At 45.5% G+C, this 19574-nt stretch overlaps 1 protein-coding gene across 1 annotated transcript; it reads left to right on the top strand.

Annotated features, from left to right (window-relative positions):
- The first annotated feature begins 1054 nt into the window (after positions 1–1054).
- Positions 1055–18894, top strand: LOC144135394 (chymotrypsinogen B-like). Its single transcript, XM_077668059.1, has 8 exons — positions 1055–1186; positions 2850–2886; positions 5920–5999; positions 7584–7667; positions 10582–10700; positions 15943–16187; positions 16845–16987; positions 17815–18894. Exons 1-8 carry the CDS (start codon positions 1121–1123, stop codon positions 17983–17985), a joined length of 945 nt encoding a protein of 314 aa, XP_077524185.1. The 5' UTR covers positions 1055–1120; the 3' UTR covers positions 17986–18894.
- The last annotated feature ends 680 nt before the right edge of the window (positions 18895–19574 follow it).

The following is a 19574-nucleotide window of genomic DNA, read 5'->3' as shown; positions in this document are numbered from 1 at the left end:
TTATTATTATTATTATTATTATTGTTATTATTATTATTATTATTATTATTATTATTATTTCCATTAAGTTTTATTTTTCATACTTCTCTCTCCACTTATGCCTCTCATCAAAGAGAAAAGGCTGCGATTGGAATTTGTTAGCACGCACTTACTACGAGACATTTTGTCCGCGTCGAGCATTAGTATTCTTATATATTCGTTGCCGAATACCTAGGTACTGGCGGCCCTCGAAGGGAATCAGGAATTTTCTCATCGTACCCCCAGACCATCATACACCTCCTCGTCGTCACACAACCAGACGAAGACAAGTCTTCTTGTCGAAACGTTGGAAAGCTCCTTGAGGCTTCTTCATCCCTCCCTCGTTCATTTTATGTTTACACACAAACACACAACACGCACAGACACCCACACACACACGTGAATGGCGACTTAAAGCAGGCGATGTTCTAATCGCCGAATGACGTAACGAACCGTAAGGTGCCCGCAAGGTAAAGCACAACTCTTCAAGAGGCCTCTTGATTCCGCGTCAAGGTCGAGCAATCCTCAGGGAAAGAAAATCACGCCAGCCGTTAGCGAAAAAACAAAATGGCGTAGGAGACAGACAGACAAAAACACACGACACACACATCAAGCCAACAAACTTGCTTTTCCGGTCACTCACACACGCCGAGGTACGCACTAAGTTATGCGCAGGAGAAACTCAGTTCACAAAAAAAAAACCTGTCACATCATGCAAGCGCAAGAGAACGATGCACCCATTCCTGGAGAGAGGATACCTCACGTGTTTAAGAAACACTACACACAAACCTGCCTCGAAGACGTCGCTCATCCTTTCGTCACCTGTCTATTTGTTTTGCTCTTTTTCGCGCTCGTCCCGAGCACTCAAGGACATTGACCGCGGCAAATCGTAAATATGTTTGCGCTTGTCAAGACAGCTTGGTACCTTTGCTTCTCCGCTTATTTCTTTTTTGTGTGTGTACATTCGCGTAGTGATGTGCGAAGGAGAGAAAGTTGACATATCAAAAAGAAAGCAAGACCCGAAGCACTGCGGCTCGGCTGGTTCTTTGCGTAGCACGAGCCGTCGTTTTCGTGTAGAAGAAGAATCTTTCGAGCCTCCGACATGGCGCTCGCCCGGTTCACGCTGTGTGTCACTCTCTTCCTGGCCGCCCAGCTGTGGACGCTGACGGTAAGCTGCTTCCCATTATCACATCATTGCCACGCCGTCTTCTAACTTCTTCCACTTGCTGGACGAAACCGCTAGTCCTGTTACGCTAGCCCTCGCACAGTCGGATACAACTCAAGAATGAGGCGGCTTTTCTCCGTCAAAGGACCCCCTTCCAGCCAATGGCGTCGGAGATTCTCGAGAACCTGCAAGTGTAACAATGCAAGGAGGGGACTATTCTCTTTCATCAGCCACTCCCTGCATTGTCACGCTAGCAGTGTGATGAGAATCGGCTGACGCCATTAGCTGGAAGTGGGTCCTTTTTCGGGGAGGAGCCGCCTAGTTCTTGAGTTGTATCCGACTGTAGCCCTTGCTGCCCGCAAACGGGCAGCGGAATTCGTCGCTATGGCTATGGAAAGTTTAATTAATTACTCTGCCCGGATCATCGGATCGCTTTGTGTGTGGTCTTGTTGTGATGGATTTTCTGATGATTTGACGTCTGTTGCTCGGTTCCCATGTTTTCTTTAAGAAGGTAAGGCTGCGTGGTCGCTTCACTTTCGCATTTTAGCGTTATCGCTTCACTTTCGCATTTTAGCGTTATCTTACCATCTGCAGCGGCATTAGAGACATTTAGCATAGCGTTACCGCATTGTGATGTCGTACATCGCTGAAGCCATGCGCCAATAACGAGTGCGCTTGTAACCCCGAGGAGTCAGGTACGCATACTCCGCTGGTGGCTGCCGGTCCGCTACTACCACCCTATGTTTCCCGGTTTCAAGCAACAAATAAAATAAATTCTATTACTTTGCGTGAAAGGAAATCAAGGGTTTTTTAACTGCAGCAAAGCTAGTTTTAACCGAAAGAGAAGGGTAATTTTTTATCTAGTGAAAAAATTTTTCCAATCAACAGTCGTAATTGCAACCGTGTAGTTTCTGAGCACATCGATGGCGTTACTCCGTCATGAACACATCGTAGATGCTTACCATATCGCAGCCGTTGGGTTCAGTGCATTGAGTATGCGTGCACGGTGAAGGAAATGAGGTGTTGCAGTGGGCCGACAAAACGATCCCTTCTCAGATCTAGTACATGATGAATATTGCTAAGCGAAGACACGAAATAAAGGCTCTGCGCATTTCCTTTGTCTTACTGTATCACCCCGCTCACTGTTCACTCTTATGAACCAACTAGCCCCTCAATATGCATCGTCCTCAGACAACTTTCTTCGAATTATGATTTGTTCGAATTAAGGGGAGCCTTTTTTATACGCGCGATGTTGACGGGACCAAAGCGTCGGTTCGGATGAACTGGAAGTTCTAATTAAGCGTGAACCAATTTAAGAGACTTGCCTTGTGTTTATGACAATAGCGGGGGAATTCTGTACAATTTTTTACCGCTCATTTCCTCTAGCCAATATGTTACGTTAGAAGGATTAATTTGCGCTTGTGGCCTTCTAATGTAAACTCTCGACAGACAGACAGAAAAACTTTATTGAGCAAGTGAGTTTTAGACCCAGCTGGGTCCCTGGGCCACTGCGCGGTCCCGCACTGCATCAAGTAGGTTCAGGATCTTGAACTTGTTTGTGTCGCATGACAACGGTCAGAGAAAACCATGAGGGTGGATAACGTTGCACAGCAGAGTCATTTTATTTACTACAAAACATAATTGCCTTATTTTATTTCACGCGCAGGTGACGCAGAAAGCACCAAGCGTGGATTCAGTCAGAGGTGAGTCACACTATAGATTTGATCGATATTTTCGTTTGAAACAGCTTTGTCTGTGTCGTGGTGTAAACCAGAAAATGTTTTTGCATGTAAATTAAGCAGGGAACTTCACCTGCGCGTTTAAATTATCTCGTAATTTTTCTTCTCTATTTGGACCCTATATAAGTTGTTATTTGCAGAAGTTTGAATCCGAAACTTCAACCGACTAATGTGAAAAGCCGCCCATGCTGTCCCCTTCCTCATAAGTAGACTTCTACAACATTTTCCGGAAAGTCGCAAGACAGGGAAAGCTTGTTCAAAACTCATACGGGATATGGGCTCTCTATTTAATCTCGATCGAACCCGACCACGGCGGCTGCGTTTTTATGGAGGCAAAACGCTAAGGCGCCCGTGTACTGTGCGATGTCAGCGCACGTTAAAGATCCCCAGGTGGACGAAATTATTCCTGAGCCCTCCACTACGGCACCTCTTTCTTCCTTTCTTCTTTCACTCCCTCCTTTATTCCTTCCCTTACGGCGCGGTTCAGGTGTCCAAAGAGATATGAGACGGATACTGCGCCGTTTCCCTCCCCAAAAACCAATTATTATTATTATTATTATTATTATTATTATTATTATTATTATTATTATTATTATTATTATTATTTAATCTCGATCACTAATCACTACTGAGTACGGCACTTACGTTTCTCAAGTCGATGGCACGTGAATAAGCGAATGTTCACGCGGACGCATTTCCTTATTAATGCGGTTTGTTCGCGAGCTGGTGTCGCATGGTACCTTGAGGTGAAGTAAGCATAGGTGAATTTAACGGTGAGAGAGAGGGGAATGAATAGACCACTCCCTCTGAGCGAGTAATTTTCTGAGGGAAATCAATTAGTGGCCCCTCATTTTGTTGCACGGAAATTTCGAGAAATTCATTGCGGAGATCGGATTGAGAACAATAGGTGCATGCTACTCCTGACTGGGTCCCAACACCCGTATTCCACTTATTAAAGCATTTGCCAAAAAACAAGCGAATAAATATATCTGCCACAAGCATCTCAAGTACAGTTAATGGTTAACGGAGGGAAGACCATAAAGAAAACGAAATTTGAAAGATATGAGAACAAGCGTAACCGATGTATACACCGCTTTGACACAACCGTAAGCTCCACACGGTCATTATCAAAGCATGTTCAGTACCGAGTTTCTCATGCAAAAATGTGTAATCTAGGCGAGAGCCCAAAAGATAAAACTGCATGGTCCCCTTATAATTCGGCACATATATGCTCATTAATAAAATATGATTCGACAAGACCCGTTGTGTCAACCATGCACAAGACGGGACTCAATATGTAGACGCCTTGATGTGCTTGCAGCTCCACTCGGACACACCTAATTTCACTTGCCTTTGCAACCAACTTCGTTTCTAAGAATACCGGCGACTTTCTGGTCGCCTATTTCGCGCACTGCTTTATAAAGCCCATATCCTCCGAATACACCGTGCATGCATTAAAAGACCGCTCCTCGTTATTTCTTGAGAATGCACAATGCTGTGCCGAAAATGATTCCCGATCCTTCGCATAACCCGCCGTGGTGGCTCAGTGGTTAGAGCGCTCGGCTACTGATCCGGAGTTCCCGGGTTCGAACCCGACCTCGGCGGCTGCGTTTTTATGGAGGCAAAACGCTAAGGCGCCCGTGTGCTGTGCGATGTCAGTGCACGTTAAAGATCCCCAGGTGGCCGAAATTATCCCGGAGCCCTCCACCACGGCACCTCTTTCTTCCTTTCTTCTTTCGCTCCCTCCTCTATCCCATCCTTTACGGCGCGGTCCAGGTGTCCAACGATATATGAGACAGATACTGCGCCATTTCCTTTCCCAAGAAAACAATATTGATGATTTAATTTATTCTGCAAACTATGCACTGTCATTTGTTAGCGACTGGTCGCAAAGAAATCATTTACGGTTGAACGCTAAAAAGACACAGGCTATTCTTTTCCGCACTAAGAACACAAATGTTAAACCCGAAGGTAAGATAGTTTTAGACGGTGTGGAAGTAAGTATTGTTAACGAAATTAAGACCCTTGACGTAACATTTTCTGATACCCTTACGTGGAATAAGCACGTTGAAGTACTCTGCAACAAACTTAACAAGGTTTTCGGGATACTGAACATACACCGCCACTTCCTACCAATCGCAGTTAAACGCGTAATTTATAACCCACTATTTCTGTCTACACTAAACTACTGCCATCTAATCTGGTCAACTACATCCAAGGAAAACATTGGGAAACTTAAAGTCTGTCAGAAACGTGCCTTGCGTGCAATTGCTAATATTCCATGTCATGCGCATACTTCTGATTACTTTCGTCACTTTAAACTTCTTCCCATAGAATTCATCTATCTTTCTAGTCTCACATCTACATATCGCTCGTCCGTTTTGGCGTGTAATCGCAGCTTCCTGGACTTAACAAATCTCCGACCCCACATTTCCTTCTACAATACTCGTCGAAATGACTCATGGGTTGTGCCTTTCTGTCGTACGGAGTATGGTCGCCAGTCCATTTCTTATCACGCAGCTGTTCTTTTAAATAACCTTGCGGCCATCGATGTCTGCCCGGAAAAGATGTCTAAAAGAGCAGTTTATGCACATCTTCTTGCAGCTAACGCCTGATAAATTTTGTATGCTTGTTTTTGTACTTTTTGGTGTTTTTGATGTTTGTTACTTGTTGCTTATTTTATTGTACCCTGTGTTTTTGACTGCCATGAAGTGCTCTGTACTGCTGCAGATTCTTTTTCTGAATGGCGTTGAAAGGTTCTTTTATAGGCATTGTGTTTAAGCTGAAGTGTAATTAACGAAATCTGTTTCTAACAAACTTTTTGAAGCTAAATGTGTTTGTTTTTTTCAAACTGCTGCCGAATTGTACAATGAGGGGGCCGGGCTTCGTCAAGCCGCAATCATGCGGCTTTTACCCGCCACCCTCTCTTTCTCCTTGAGAGAGAAAACAGATTTGATTTGATTTGATTTTCTCTATACGTGCTCACCAACCTCGCAGGGCACAGTGGATGTGGCCTAAATGCTGACACCAAGGTGGTCGACGGATCCACGCTCTCGGCCAACAAGTACCCGTGGGTGGTAAGGTGACCCTTTCTGCTTTTAGTGACGAAGCACCACGGTTACAACCGGAAACAAGTTGTGAGGGTTAACATTCAGGGTGACCTTGACGTGGTTCCAACCAAAAATGTTTTCTGAAGCTTGACCTTGACGTGACCTTACTTAGCACGGTTGCAACCAATAAACTTGTAACCAATAACACCTTGAATTTTTTGTAAACAGTTCAACGTTGAAAGTTCCTTGCTATCGCACGCGAAGCGCGGGGGGCAACATACTGAGATGAGCGGTAGACGCCATACGAAAGTTCAATTTGGAGCAGAAGTCGCCAAAATATCCCAATTTTTATTGTTCTTTCGCTCTTTCCTTATTTTATACACTTACAGCGAGCAATCGCAAAAGTACTACTGTGAAGCATGCATCTTTTCTAAGAATACCTCGGCCTGCCTTCGGCGATATTTCCGCACTCATATTCTGCGCTGTCGTGGTCCAGGGTTTTTTTTTTGCAACACCCTCTTACGAGAAAAGCTGGCGGAATGTGTCAGTGCGTTAATATGTTAGTGTGTGCACTCGCAGAGAGTGCAGAAAATTCCAGCGGTTGCAAGAAAAATAAGGTGGCGTCCTTGGGGGGGTCAGTATGATGCACTCAGCAAGCCGAGCACCGCCACTTAAAACAATCCTATACACATGTAGTTCGTCTATATGTACTTGCCACCTGTCGACCTCCATGTCGTGCCAGTTTTCCGTACAACATTTGAACCGAAATTCGGACGAAACCGTTTGTCGTACAGCTTTCCGGGTTGTGGCACACTATTTCTCCTTGCATAACGCTTACACGTGCTCGTCAAGTTGGAGGGTACCTTGAGAAAGGGATCCGAACCTACGACATATGCGCCATCAATTGTATGCCTTCCCAGATTTTCATGTCAAAATTGTGATGTAAAAGAAAGAGGTGCCGTAGTGGAGGGCTCCGGAATAACTTCGACCACCTGGGGATATTTAACGTACATTGACATCGCACAGCACACGGGCGCTTAGCGTTTTTCCTCCATAAAAACGCGACGGCTGCGTTTTTATGGAGGAAAAACGCTAAAGGCGCCCGTGTGCTGTGCGATGTCAGTGCACGTTACAGATCCCCACGCGGTCGAAATTACTCCGGAGCCCTCCACTACGGCACCTCTTTCTTCTTTCACTCCCTCCTTATTCCTTCCCTTACGGCGCGGTTCAGGTGTCCAACGATATATGAGACAGATACTGCGCCATGTCCTTTCCCCCAAACCAATTATTATTAATTATTAACCGTTCGTCGTGTAGCGTTCCGGGTGGTGTCAAACGCACATTTGTGTGCCACCTTAAAGGAGAAGGTCTCTCCCACATCATCAAAATAAAAGAACTCAATTCCCGGTGTCACAAGCGAGTGCAGTAACCACACAAAAATCTCAAGGAGGAACCTACAATTCGATTCCATGGTTCAAAGAACTTTAATGCACGTGCAAACACTACGCGTCAACAGTGCACCCAGGGGCAGTAATCCTTTCGCATTCCCACACGTGAGCATTCCTAGGTGTCTCTGACGAATTCTTTTACATGTAATCTTTTCGGGTGCAGGTGCGCATCTCTGCCTTCTACACGCCCATCGAAGGGTTCGACCAGAATGGCACCGACTCGTGCTCCATCGTGAAGAGTGAACGGGTCAGTTTCATCTCTACAATCTTGGCCACCAAAACGTATTTTCTTTTGTCAACTTCTACAACAACTAATCACGCGCAACCCCTGGACACATTTCTTATTGTGTATATAGTTTGTATATACTACTCTCCTATCCTCTCTTCCTGTCCCCCCACCTCTCTCTTTTATTTCATTTCTCCATTCTGTCTGCTATCCTTTATTTCCGCTGCCCCAGCTCAGGTGCTTCTCAGTATCGATGGCAGATGCCGGGGCTAGCAAAAGTCTTTTCCTTCTTTTTTACTATTATTTTAATTAAAAAACACTACTACCACCACCACCACCTTTGTCAACTTGACAAGTGCTTCGGAAGTCACCCAACAAAGTTAACTAGGGGGGATTATTTAGGCTTTTTAACAAAGAAAAAAAACTAGATTGTGCGTTAGCAGCCCGTCGGTATGCCTGCATGACAGAGGTGGTGGTAGTGGTTTTTTTTATTAAAATAATAGTAAAAAGGAAGGAAAAGATTTTAACTAGCCCCGGCATCTGCAATCGATACTGAAGAACCTGAGCTGGGGCAGCGGAAATAAAGGATAGCAGGCAGAATGGAGAAAGGAAATGAAAGAGGGGAGGGGACAGGAAGAGAGGATGAGATTCGTTTCCTCGATTCCACGTAGCTACACGTGTGTTTGCTTTGATATCTTGTTTGTTTGCCCTCTTTATATTCCCTGCTTCCTGTGAATAAGCCTTCAGTTGTCCTGTTGTTTTCTTTCCTTGTTGTCCTCGTCTCTAGCACTTTTTTCGCTTAAGTAATATAGGCTCGTACGAATTGTGCTCCTGCAGGCCATATTTCTTTCCGCGTAGAATAAATGCATACCCAGTGATATCCATGTCTATATTCGGCGGTGCAGTTCACCTATCACTGTTACTTTATCACTTATGCAGAGGATGAAATTTCGCGTAGTTTTTCGTTCAAAACAGGTCATTTGTTAGCTTCCTTTATACATACATCGTTTTCCAAGTCTTTAAGCCATTTGGCACTAAGTCACCTGTACGTACTTCAAACAGCTGATTTCCGTTTTTTTTCTTAAAGCACGCACTAATGGAAACGTACTAAACTCCTGGAATAACATGACAAGTTTTACGTAGCATGTGACACGAGGTGCTGGTCGGAACACCTGCGTGGTTTCCACATCCGCCGCGGTGGCTCAGTGGTTAGGGCGCTCGACTACTGATCCGGAGTTCCCGGGTTCGAACCCGACCGCGGCGGCTGCGTTTTTATGGAGGCAAAACGCTAAGGCGCCCGTGTGCTGTGCGATGTCAGTGCACGTTAAAGATCCCCAGGTGGTCGAAATTATTCCGGAGCCCTCCACTACGGCACCTAATTCTTCCTTTCTTCTTTCACTTCCTCTCTTATCCCTTCCCTTACGGCGCGGTTCAGGTGTCCAACGATATATGAGACAGGTACTGCGCCATTTCCTTTTCCCTAAAAGACCAATTATTATTATTATTATTATTATTATTATTATTTCCACATCCACGTGGTTCTCGAATGACGTGTGCTGTGGCCCAGCGCCGAGCATAATCACGCTTTTAATGTTCTAAGAACTGCACCACCATCTACAGAGCACTGATCGCAACCAGGCACGTCACTAGCTGTAGTGGTCTAAATGTTGAGAACTGGAATTTAGATTACCATCGTACCAGTTAACGTTATTCACCTTTCCTCCTGCTTCAGCCACCAGTAGTGCTACTATACCCGAAAAGCGATCCTTATATTTCAGAGAGGCTATTTTAAAACATTATCGGATGACTTAAGTGAAATACTCCGTGTATATCATATATTGTGTTTTGAATATGTTTACACAGTACGGTATGGTACGGTATGGTACGGTATGGTACGGTATGGTACGGTATGGTACGATATGGTACGGTATGGTACTGTATGATACGGTATGGCACGGTACGGTGTGGTATGGCATGACCCGGTGTGGTGTGGTGTGGTGCGGTGTGGTATTGAATTGTATGGTTTTTATGGTTGGGGGTTAACATCCAGATGATGCACATGGGCTTTGAGGGCTGCTCTTGTGGGAGGTTCCCGATACTCGGGATCTTTAACATGGGCTGACATCGCACAGCCCAAAGGCGTTTTTTTTTATTTTCTCTCCATCGAAATGCGGCCGTCACAATCGGGATTCGATCCCCCAACCTCGAAGCCACCATACCAGGTCTTTGCACATACTGGCACCCGCCATCAAATGTTTATGTAATGAAACTGTGCCAAAAAAAATTCTTTATGTGCAAGGCATAATGCGTATTCACAAAATCGCAAGTTGGTGAACATATTTTTCCAAAATACGTGTAGAAACGGTGCTGAAATTACATTTTTTTCGCTAATATTGTCTTTCGAGAACTCCTAATTGTACGTGCATGACTTGAATACATATGCTTTGCTGCCATTTTAACACACAAAAATGAAGTGGGAGCGAATCCACAAACGACCTTCAGAGATTTGGTTGCATCGATCCTCGTGTTGGTTTAATTGTTTTTTTTTCGGACAGGAAGCGGTGCAGTATTTGTCTCATATATCGGCGGACACCTGAACCGCGCCGTAAGGGAAGGGATAAAGGAGGGAGTGGAAGAAGAAAGGAAGAAAGTGGTGCCGTAGTGGAGGGCTCAGGAATATTTTCGACCACCTGAGGATCTTTAACATGCACTGACATCGCACAGCGCCCGGGCGCCTTCGCGTTTTTTTTTTTTCGTGTTGGTTTCAATATTCGTTTTTTACTTCTTTTCTGTACTACTTTCTGATCACCCATTCCTGCAGTAGCCCTTTTTCACAGCTGACAGTATGAATAAATGAAATGCCATGCGCTTACTAGCCGCCTGTGATGCTGGCCAGCCGGCAGCCCTAATCTTCCTGTATCGCTGCAACTTACAGGGCAAGATGAGAACAGCCCGCTCCGTCAGTAACAACCTGCAGACCATAGTGTCCCTGTGCGGCGGATCCATGATCACCAGGAGACACGTGCTGACAGCGGGCCACTGCCTGCTGCCCGAGTAAGATGGCGCCACTGGCGACTTGTGCACAAATTTCCATTTGCAATTCTAATGCTTTCTCTGTTTCCCAACACGTAATTTGCTTTCCTACCCATTCTTCGTTCTGCACTTTTACTTTAGTTTTGTTATCTTAGATGCTTGTCTTGGGCAAGATAAATGCACGTTTCTCTATAGGTCTGTTCCACGTGGGCGCTTTGTCTCTGTTTCGTTTGGGTAACATTTCGCCCTCTGAATAACAGCTGCCAGAGCTTGTCGCGGCCGTTGCTTGAAAAAATGCGAGAGCGGCAGAAGGAAATGGGCTTGATAGCTTCTTTCTGGAAGGAATGCTTTCGCAAAGCGCTCCCACTTGACGCAAATTACTCTTTTTATTAAACGCGCAGCAACATATTATGTTGGTCAAATCTTTAGGGGAATCCCCCAAGGTGGAGTAGATTTGTATTAGATAGATAGATAAAGAGGAGGAGGGAAAGGCAGGGAAGATTTGTATTAAAGAAGTAATTACTCATTGGCATCCACCCATGGTCAGCCATACAGCTACAAAATAACGCTTTAGATCTTTCTCTGAAACTTCGCAGTTAAAGAAAATTAGTCACCGACCATTTCACAGTTAAATAATATTAGCGTCCCTGACTAGGACGAATTTTTCTTTAAATGCGAAGTTTCTAAGAAAGCTTATAGCTTTTCTTTGTAGCCGTGTGGCTGCGCATGGATGGATGCCAATGAGTAATTACTTCCTTATTAGCAACACATCATGTCCTACAATGAACGCATTTGAGGTAATCACGCACATCATGGTTATTTAAGGAAAATAATCATAAATAAACTTGTTCGCCAATAACAACGAAGACTGTTGAACCACAAATCATGCAATCATGCAGAAGCACTATATGGATAACTACGGCGCCCCGTTGCGACCCCCTCCCCCTTCGAGGCGGAAATTGGAGTTTGAAAGACGGAGTTTGAGAGACTCGTGATCGCCTACGCCGCACATACGCTGAGAAGCCGGTCGCGTGTGTGTTGTGTTCTTCGTTACTTGCGTTGGCAGCATGCTCTGGTCAAACGTGAATTGCTATGTTGAAATCTGGGATAACAAATACGCGAAATCGCAAGGGATAATGTTTTTCATGTTGCCAAGCATCTACGAAGACAAACGACGGGAACTTTGGGTCACTCCCGTCCTATGTACAGTGAGCCTGCAATCATGCCAGGAGGCGCCGCAGGATCGTTCTTCCCAGAAGAGAGAACGAAGGCACACTATTATCTCTTGCATTCATTATTTTTCTTATCACCTGAAATTAGCCTGTCTGACAGGATGAAAACGTGTGCTCCAGGAAGCGCATAAGGCGTCTGGTGGCGCGCACCGACGCAGTTTTCTGTCAGAATAATAATTAATAGTTGGTTTTGGGGGAAAGGAAATGGCGCAGTATCTGTCTCATATATCTTTGGACACCTGAACCGCGCCGTAAGGGAAGGGATCGGGTTTTAGCCTAAGGCTAAAGATTTGGTTTATGGGGAAAGTAATAATAATTGGTGTTTTGGGGAAAGGAAATGGCACAGTATCTGTCTCATATATCGCTGGACACCTGAACCGCGCCGTAAGACAAGGGATAAAGGAGGGAGTGAAAGAAGAAAGGAAGAGAGAGCTGCCGTAGTGGAGGGCTCCGGAATAATTTCGACCACCTGGGGATCTTTAACGTGCACTGACATCGCACAGCACACGGGTGCCTTAGCGTTTTTCCTCCATAAAAATGCAGCCGCCGTGGTCGGGTTCGAACCCGGGTTTGGGGGAAAGGAAATGGTGCAGTATGTGTCACATATCTGCGGACAGCTGAACCGCGCCGTACGGGAAGGGTTAAAAGAGGGAGGGAAAGAAGAAAAGAAAGAGGTGCCGTAGTTTTCTGTCAGGTAACTCTATTAATGTGTTGGTTTGTCTTATTGGCTAAATGCGTCGCTGTGTCTCCGATAGCTCGCGTGAGCACTACCACAATATGAAGAGTGACCGAAGGGCACCTTGGCGTTCACAGCAGGGACCAGGAAATACAGAATACGCCTCACCAGAACGAAAATTGAAGCTCACATGCACACGTCAGAAATCTTTGTTAACGTTAGCATATCTGTACTTTGCATTATGTTCTTTATAATCTGTATTGCATGTGTTGTAGTGGTGGTTTTTGTAGAACAGTTCTATCGTTCTTCCAATATGTGAAAAAGGACGCCGCGGTGGCTGAGTGGTTATGGCGCTCGGCTGCTGGCCCGAAAGACGCGGGTTCGATCCCGGCCGCGGCGGTCGAATTTCGATGGAGGCGAAATTCTAGAGACCCGTGCGCTGTGCGATGTCAGAGCACGTTAAAGAACCCCAGGTGGTCGAAATTTCCGGAGCCCTTCAATACGGTGTCCCTCATAGCCTGAGTCGCTTTGGGACGTTAAACCCTCATAAACCAATATGTGAAAAGCAGCAGCCCGCGCTGCTTTCCCACGCCAACTTCTCCTTTCGTAATTCATTTAAGTAAAAAAAACGACCACGCCCTTTGAGACTGCCGAATAATAATACTGATATCTTTATTTGACATCACTGCGTACATGACGGCGAGGGCTTGGAGGTAAAGCAGCCGTAAGACAGCCTGACATAGCCTCGCGCCTATGCATTGGCAATGACATACTAGCGGTCACAATTACAAATATGAACAGTATTTCGATTCGAACATACAAACACGAACAGCACAATGCAAAGACCAAGTGTGTCAGCGTTCCCTCCATAATTATCACAGAAAGGGAAATATTGCTTCTTTCCGCAGACTAGGCCGGTGGTCGGACATAGGTTTTAAAGCATTTCGTCAGCTCCCTATACTTCAATGCATTGTTTTCTCATTTCTCTTTCTTTTTTGCTTAGAATGGTTTCATGCATTAATTTTACGGTTTTCTTTTTTCGTGCTTCCTTTAACTTTTCCTTATTCCTCCCTCTCCACTAGCTCTTTTCTCCTCCCCTACCTACACCCTTTCCTTTCAGCTCCACCGCCACTTTCTCGCTCTTCCTAAGGGGTTTTTAGCATCACCTGCCCTTCACTTTCACCCTCCTGCACCGCTACAGTGTTCTCCACTTTTAAATGTCAACTTTCCCCCTTTGCTGGCCGCCTTGCCAAGCTCTTTCTTATCCATGCCCCAGATAGTGGTTCGCACTGTGTGTCTTGGCTTGCAATGTTTCCTTGTCCCACTTAGACGAAGTGTTAGCGGCTGACTTTGTGCATACTCTTATAAGGTAAATGAGGGGCTCGGGGTTCATTTTTTTGTACTTCTTGGATTTCCGTTCTTACTTTGCTATCTGCGCTTCACTTTGTTTATTTATTTTTTTTTGCTTTTCGTTATGTGTACACCCTTTTCATTTTGCAGTATTCCCGGTTTCTCTTTCTTGGCTACGTAGAAATAAACGGTCAGCACAAGGCCAGGCCTTGCCCATATCTCTGCGCATTGTCTTGTTGTTACCGCGCGGTTGAAATACTCACTGGAAAAAGACAATGCTGGACAAGCCACGTTGGAGGTCTATAGCACAGCTAAAACTAAAATTAGAAATGATACCTTTTCCAAGAATTTCAAAAGAAGCGCTTTATTATTCGAGACTACAGAGTTGGATGGTTGCAGAAGTATATGCAAGCAAAAATTCGACAGGAATGGGGTGGTCGAATGTTGCTGCACATTACTGAATGTCTTGCATGTTGCTGCATGCAGGACAAGGAAACAATGGATAACATTCATACGCAGTGCAAAGCCCTAATAACGAGGCCACCGCACAGATCCGAGTTTCACTTGTGTCTATGGAAGCCAGAGCACGCTCAGCTTTCGAAAAGTACAGGTGAGCAAGAATCGATCAGAGGATTCGTGAACAAGAGCAAGAGAGTAGTTTAGATAGGAAGAAAACGGAATTGGCGATTAATTCGGGACCCGCCGCGGTGGCTCAGTGATTAGGGCGCTCGACTACTGATCCGGAGTTCCTGGGTTCGAACCCGACCGCGGCGGCTGCGTTTTTATGGAGGCAAAACGCTAAGGCGCCCGTGTGCTGTGCGATGTCAGTGCACGTTAAAGATCCCCAGGTGGTCGAAATTATTCCGGAGTCCTCCACTACGGGACCTCATTCCTCCTCTCTTCTTTCACTCCCTCCTTTATCCCTTCCCTTACGGCGCGGTTCAGGTGTCCAACGATATATGAGACAGATACTGCGCCATTTCCTTTCCCCCAAAAGCAAATTATTATTATTATTAATTTTAATTCGGAGAAATTTAGCGCTTTAAAAATTTATGGCTGGGTGACAGTTATCCCCAACCCCGATACAAAGCGGATGCTTGCTACTAATCTGTCTATCCTACAGATTGCAGACGCCTGGGTTAGCAGCACGGTCCCCATATAGGCAATGTGTCATTGTTGGGATGCATGAGCGAAAACTAATGAATAGCACTGAGCGTGCTGCCTTCGGTAGTAGCAGTAAATTGGACTGAAAGAACGAAAGGATGGAGGAGATTGAAACCAGCCAACAGTTGAACAGAAAGAAGCGATGCTTAAACTAACCTTTTCATGAATTTTCCGTGCAGTGAGAATGATGCCAGCATGGAGTGCGGTCGATATAGACAGGGTAACTACAAAGAGGCTGCACAAACTAATCTGGCGTTTATAAATCCGCATTACTATAGATCTTGGAAGCTTAGTATTTTTCTTGCTACCAAATCGAGCCGCCTCAAAGCTCATGAATTAAACCTGGGCGCAGAATTGTTCAGCTGTTTATTATACCATACAGCGTGAAGTACGATGTTAGGAATCGAGCACATTTCTATCGGAACACCAATCATCGCCGAAGCGTTGGGGTCAACTTCCGGCAATGAAGAAGTTAGGCTTACGATCGAATAACATTGGATCACCTCTTCTTTTGAATTATTATGCTTTTTCTCAGAGTAAACACCGAAAATCTAGCATGACGCTTCCGCGCAATGATGGCTAAAACGTTGGTTAAATATTTGTTTTGGACTTTAGCTTCTTCATGTAGAAGACTTCTTGCAGCGTTATGAGAACTCTTAGGTGTTTATCCCTCATTCCTATGTGTTATTGGACTGCGCACCACTGCTTAATACCGAGAGATTGTGCAATACCACTGCTGTTTCTTAGCAAAGCCTACAGAACCTAAATGTCCCCACCCGGTTGCATGTGTGTCTTGGAATTCTCGTCGCTTGTTCACTGAAACAACCTACATGCTTCGCAGAGAGTTCAAACCCCGCTACGTGGTCCGCTACGGCTCGGCGCGCACCTCCCGCCAAGCAACGGCTTTCGTGGCCAAGGTTTACAAGCATCCCAACTGCCACATGGTGAACCAGGACCGTGCCGTCGATGACGTGGCCGTGCTCGTTCTCCGCTCTGCACTGCCCGTGCCCCCGGTGTGTCTGCCCCGAGCGGGAGCGCCCCTACCTTCGCAGGTCACCGTCGCCGGATGGGGCAACACCATACCGAGTGAGTGCATTCGCTTGGGTGCAGAGCAGGAGCAACACTTTGCTGTATAGCTCTACTTTATTAGCTACATCAGGACGGTAACGCGTCGTTGCAAGTGTCACAGTAAAGTTACTGAGCACTTCAAAATCACGCACTCACCTTCTCGTCAGTTACCTTAGAATCTTGCGCCCTTCTTTTCGCCAGGGAAACCATACAGTGCATAAACGTGTGATATAATTGCTCAAATGTTTAGGGAATCTCCTAAGGTGGAGTGTAATTTGTCATAAGGCAGTAATTACTCATTGGCATCCACCAACATTGGCATACGGCAACAAAGAAAAAATGTACAGCTTCCACAGAAACCTCGTAGTTAAATAAAAATTTGTCCTGGTACCGGGTTCGAACCCGGGACCACCGTTTCACCAGAGTAGTCACTCTACCAGAGGAACTACCGGTATACGCCTGAAAAACTCTGAATATGCTCTCTCGAGATAAAACGAAGTTTGAATATCGTGGGGAAAGTTTGTATATTGTAGTCATTTCTTCGCTCAGGTTATGACAGAAGGTTTGGATGCCTTTGCGTCTGTTTCATCGCAAAGGCTTCTTGTGACGAGCGCCGCTCAAAAATGTGCCCGAGTCGGCTCACGTACGTTCGTCGCACTGTGGCTACCATTGCAGGCATCGATTCATTGCAACTGCCCGAGCTCCTCAAGGAGGCACAGATGCAAGTGATCTCCACTGAGCGCTGCCAGGAAGAGCACTCGTACGCCAACCTGCAGCACCAGATATGTGCCCAGCCGGCATCAGGTTTCCCGGGAGTGGTGAGCTGGCATTACTGCACCTCACGGCTTGCACGCTTGCTTTTTTTTGTTCTAAAAAACTCTGTTTTTTTTTAATTTCGCCTTTTAAATTGCACCTCATAATTTGGTATTTGGTGGGAAGGAAAGGAAAAACTTGCTAGGACATGTCTTAGACTTCACTTAAGGCGCATTGTTCTCCCTGCGCAATTTTTTTCCACTTCCTAGCTGAGAATTACGAAGTGGATGATATATGCTTAGCTTCATGGCCACTGTGTAATATTCACCATGAAGAACGTCAGCACCAGAAATGTTCACAAGCGAGACGCGGTGCCTGATTCAATCTAAGACTATTGATTTAGTATGATGCCATTTAAAGCAAGACCACCTTACACAATATCCCAGCAGCTGTGCCATCAAAAGGGGAAAAAGAAACTATAGTTGCTGCATTTTGTAAAGAAATTACTAGCACTTCAGCGTTTTGTCATCGTTTGCTTTCTCTTTCATTGAAATGCTTTTTTGTTTCCGAAATGCTCAAGCGCTTCTGATCGAAATGTGTTTCTGGCAGAGATTACCTTAGGGATCTTCACTGCGCAAGACGAAGTTTATATTTTCTCCCGTTATGCGGAAGAATCATCTGTTCTCTTCACCGCATATAGTTTCGTTTTCATGCAAACGTTTGAAGCTAACAGACAAATCGTATTTAATTTATTGATTAATTGATTTATCATATTAATAATTGATTAACTGGTTGATTGATTGATTGATTGGTTGATTGCTTGATAGTTTGATTGATTGATTGATTGATTCTGAATTATCGACTCATTCACCTCTCTTCTGCCCCTGTCAAGGGCGACTCTGGCGGTCCGCTGATGACCAAGGGCTCTTCGGGAGAGTGGACTCTGGTTGGCGTCGTGTCTTGGGGTAACGAGACCCGGTTCCGGACATCCCCGTTCGTCTTTTCGGACGTGACGGCGCTCCTTTCATGGATACAGGACGTCGTCTCGATGCCCGTCTGGTAGCACTGTGGCTTACATCACGTGGGGCTGGTCTAAGTAAAGGGGCATGAGCCGCGTTGTTTTTGTTACTTGCCGTGCTCCTTTCACTGTGGTACCAGAGAAGTACCAGGAGCAGCTCCTGGCCTCACGAGTCCTAGCTTTAGGCCTCAATCACGCCAGAAACTGCCCTGGAGTGTATGTTGCAACTTAATTTCAGCCTGCATGAAGACCGCCTACAAACTTGTTTTGTCGCAAACATTTCCAAAAAGAAACGGAAGTAACAAATGTGTATGGGCTGGAATAAGCAATAAATATTCAGACCTTCAGAAGCTGTAGCTACTGACCCGATAGGTCGAAAACGGCATCAAAGCGCAATAGTTCGTAAGTACGTATACAGGTCTCCAGACACAGCGTACATATATCGTCGTATCTTGTTCCATGAGCAAAAATCAGTTACTTTATTGTCTCCCGGCCTCTGTGTTTGCCTCTTGTACCTTTAGTCAGAGCCACCGTTTCGTGCAACTGCTTCATTATGCCATAAGATGCCTCGCCGTTCCTGGTTGGCGGCACCGATTGTTTGATTTTGGCACGCCAATTTGAGTCACACACTTCGTAGACCTCCGTAGCGGACGCAATGTTAACTTGTACTCGAAATAAGACTTGGGTACCTGGCTGCAGTTTTCTACAGTCTCATGGAACAAAAGAGCGGAAAATAATGCAGCCTTCAGAAATTATAACGCGGAGGCGGAACTTCAGTTCTTGTCCGGAAATGGCGCAGAGATCTCGACGCTGGATGGTGACGATGGACGTCAAGCCATTGTCAATCCACTGGAATCACGTCAAATGGTTCCTAAATTCTATAGCGTTCACCCTGGGTAGTGGCACTGGCATCGAGGCACCCTACCGACGTCAACCTTCCAATCACTATCGGATTACGCTATAACTCATAGTCCGCTCCTGAGCTGCCCACTGTTCATGGCGGTTATTGTATAAGGGTATGGCGGTTATGGTAGACGCTTTAAGCAAAAAATACAAAAAAAAATTCATGATAGGCAGAAAACCTGTACACATAGGAATCAAATCTTACTTGCTGCAAAAATAGCCCAGATTCTATTCCACGTACACGCAATGACGCACCGCTCATGGTGAGTGTTAAACGCGGCCTGGTGCTTGGTTTTGACGCTGCCGCTGGTGCCGCTAGGGCCGCTGCAGTCGCATGCTGTGCTTACCATGCTTTGTACAGTCGACCGTAGTCCTAATGCAGTATAATCTCCGATGTGTCTGGCAGGTGCGAAACAGCACTCTGTACCGGCTCTGCTTGCACAGCACACACTTCTGTCGAAATACTACCAAATCGCTTTGGTAAAATAAATTAAGCCAACAGCTTTAGAAACCACCCGGGGAGAGCAATGTCTGTCATTATTTAAAACTTATGTTTGACTTCTTTGTCGGCTTCTGAAAAGTGATAAACTGTGGGGTTTAATGTTTTGAAGTGACGCATGGGGCCTGAGGGACGCGCTGTAGTAGATGGCCTCTGATTAATTTATGCTACGTGGTTTTTTTTTAACCTTATGAAGGCAAAACGCTAAGGCACCCGTGTGCTGTGCGGTGTC

The sequence above is a fragment of the Amblyomma americanum genome, chromosome 5 (assembly GCF_052857255.1).
Source record: "Amblyomma americanum isolate KBUSLIRL-KWMA chromosome 5, ASM5285725v1, whole genome shotgun sequence".
NCBI classification, from domain to species: Eukaryota; Metazoa; Arthropoda; class Arachnida; order Ixodida; family Ixodidae; genus Amblyomma; species Amblyomma americanum.
The sequence above is the reverse complement of the archived record's forward strand: the minus strand, read 5'-3'. Positions and strand labels throughout refer to the sequence as shown.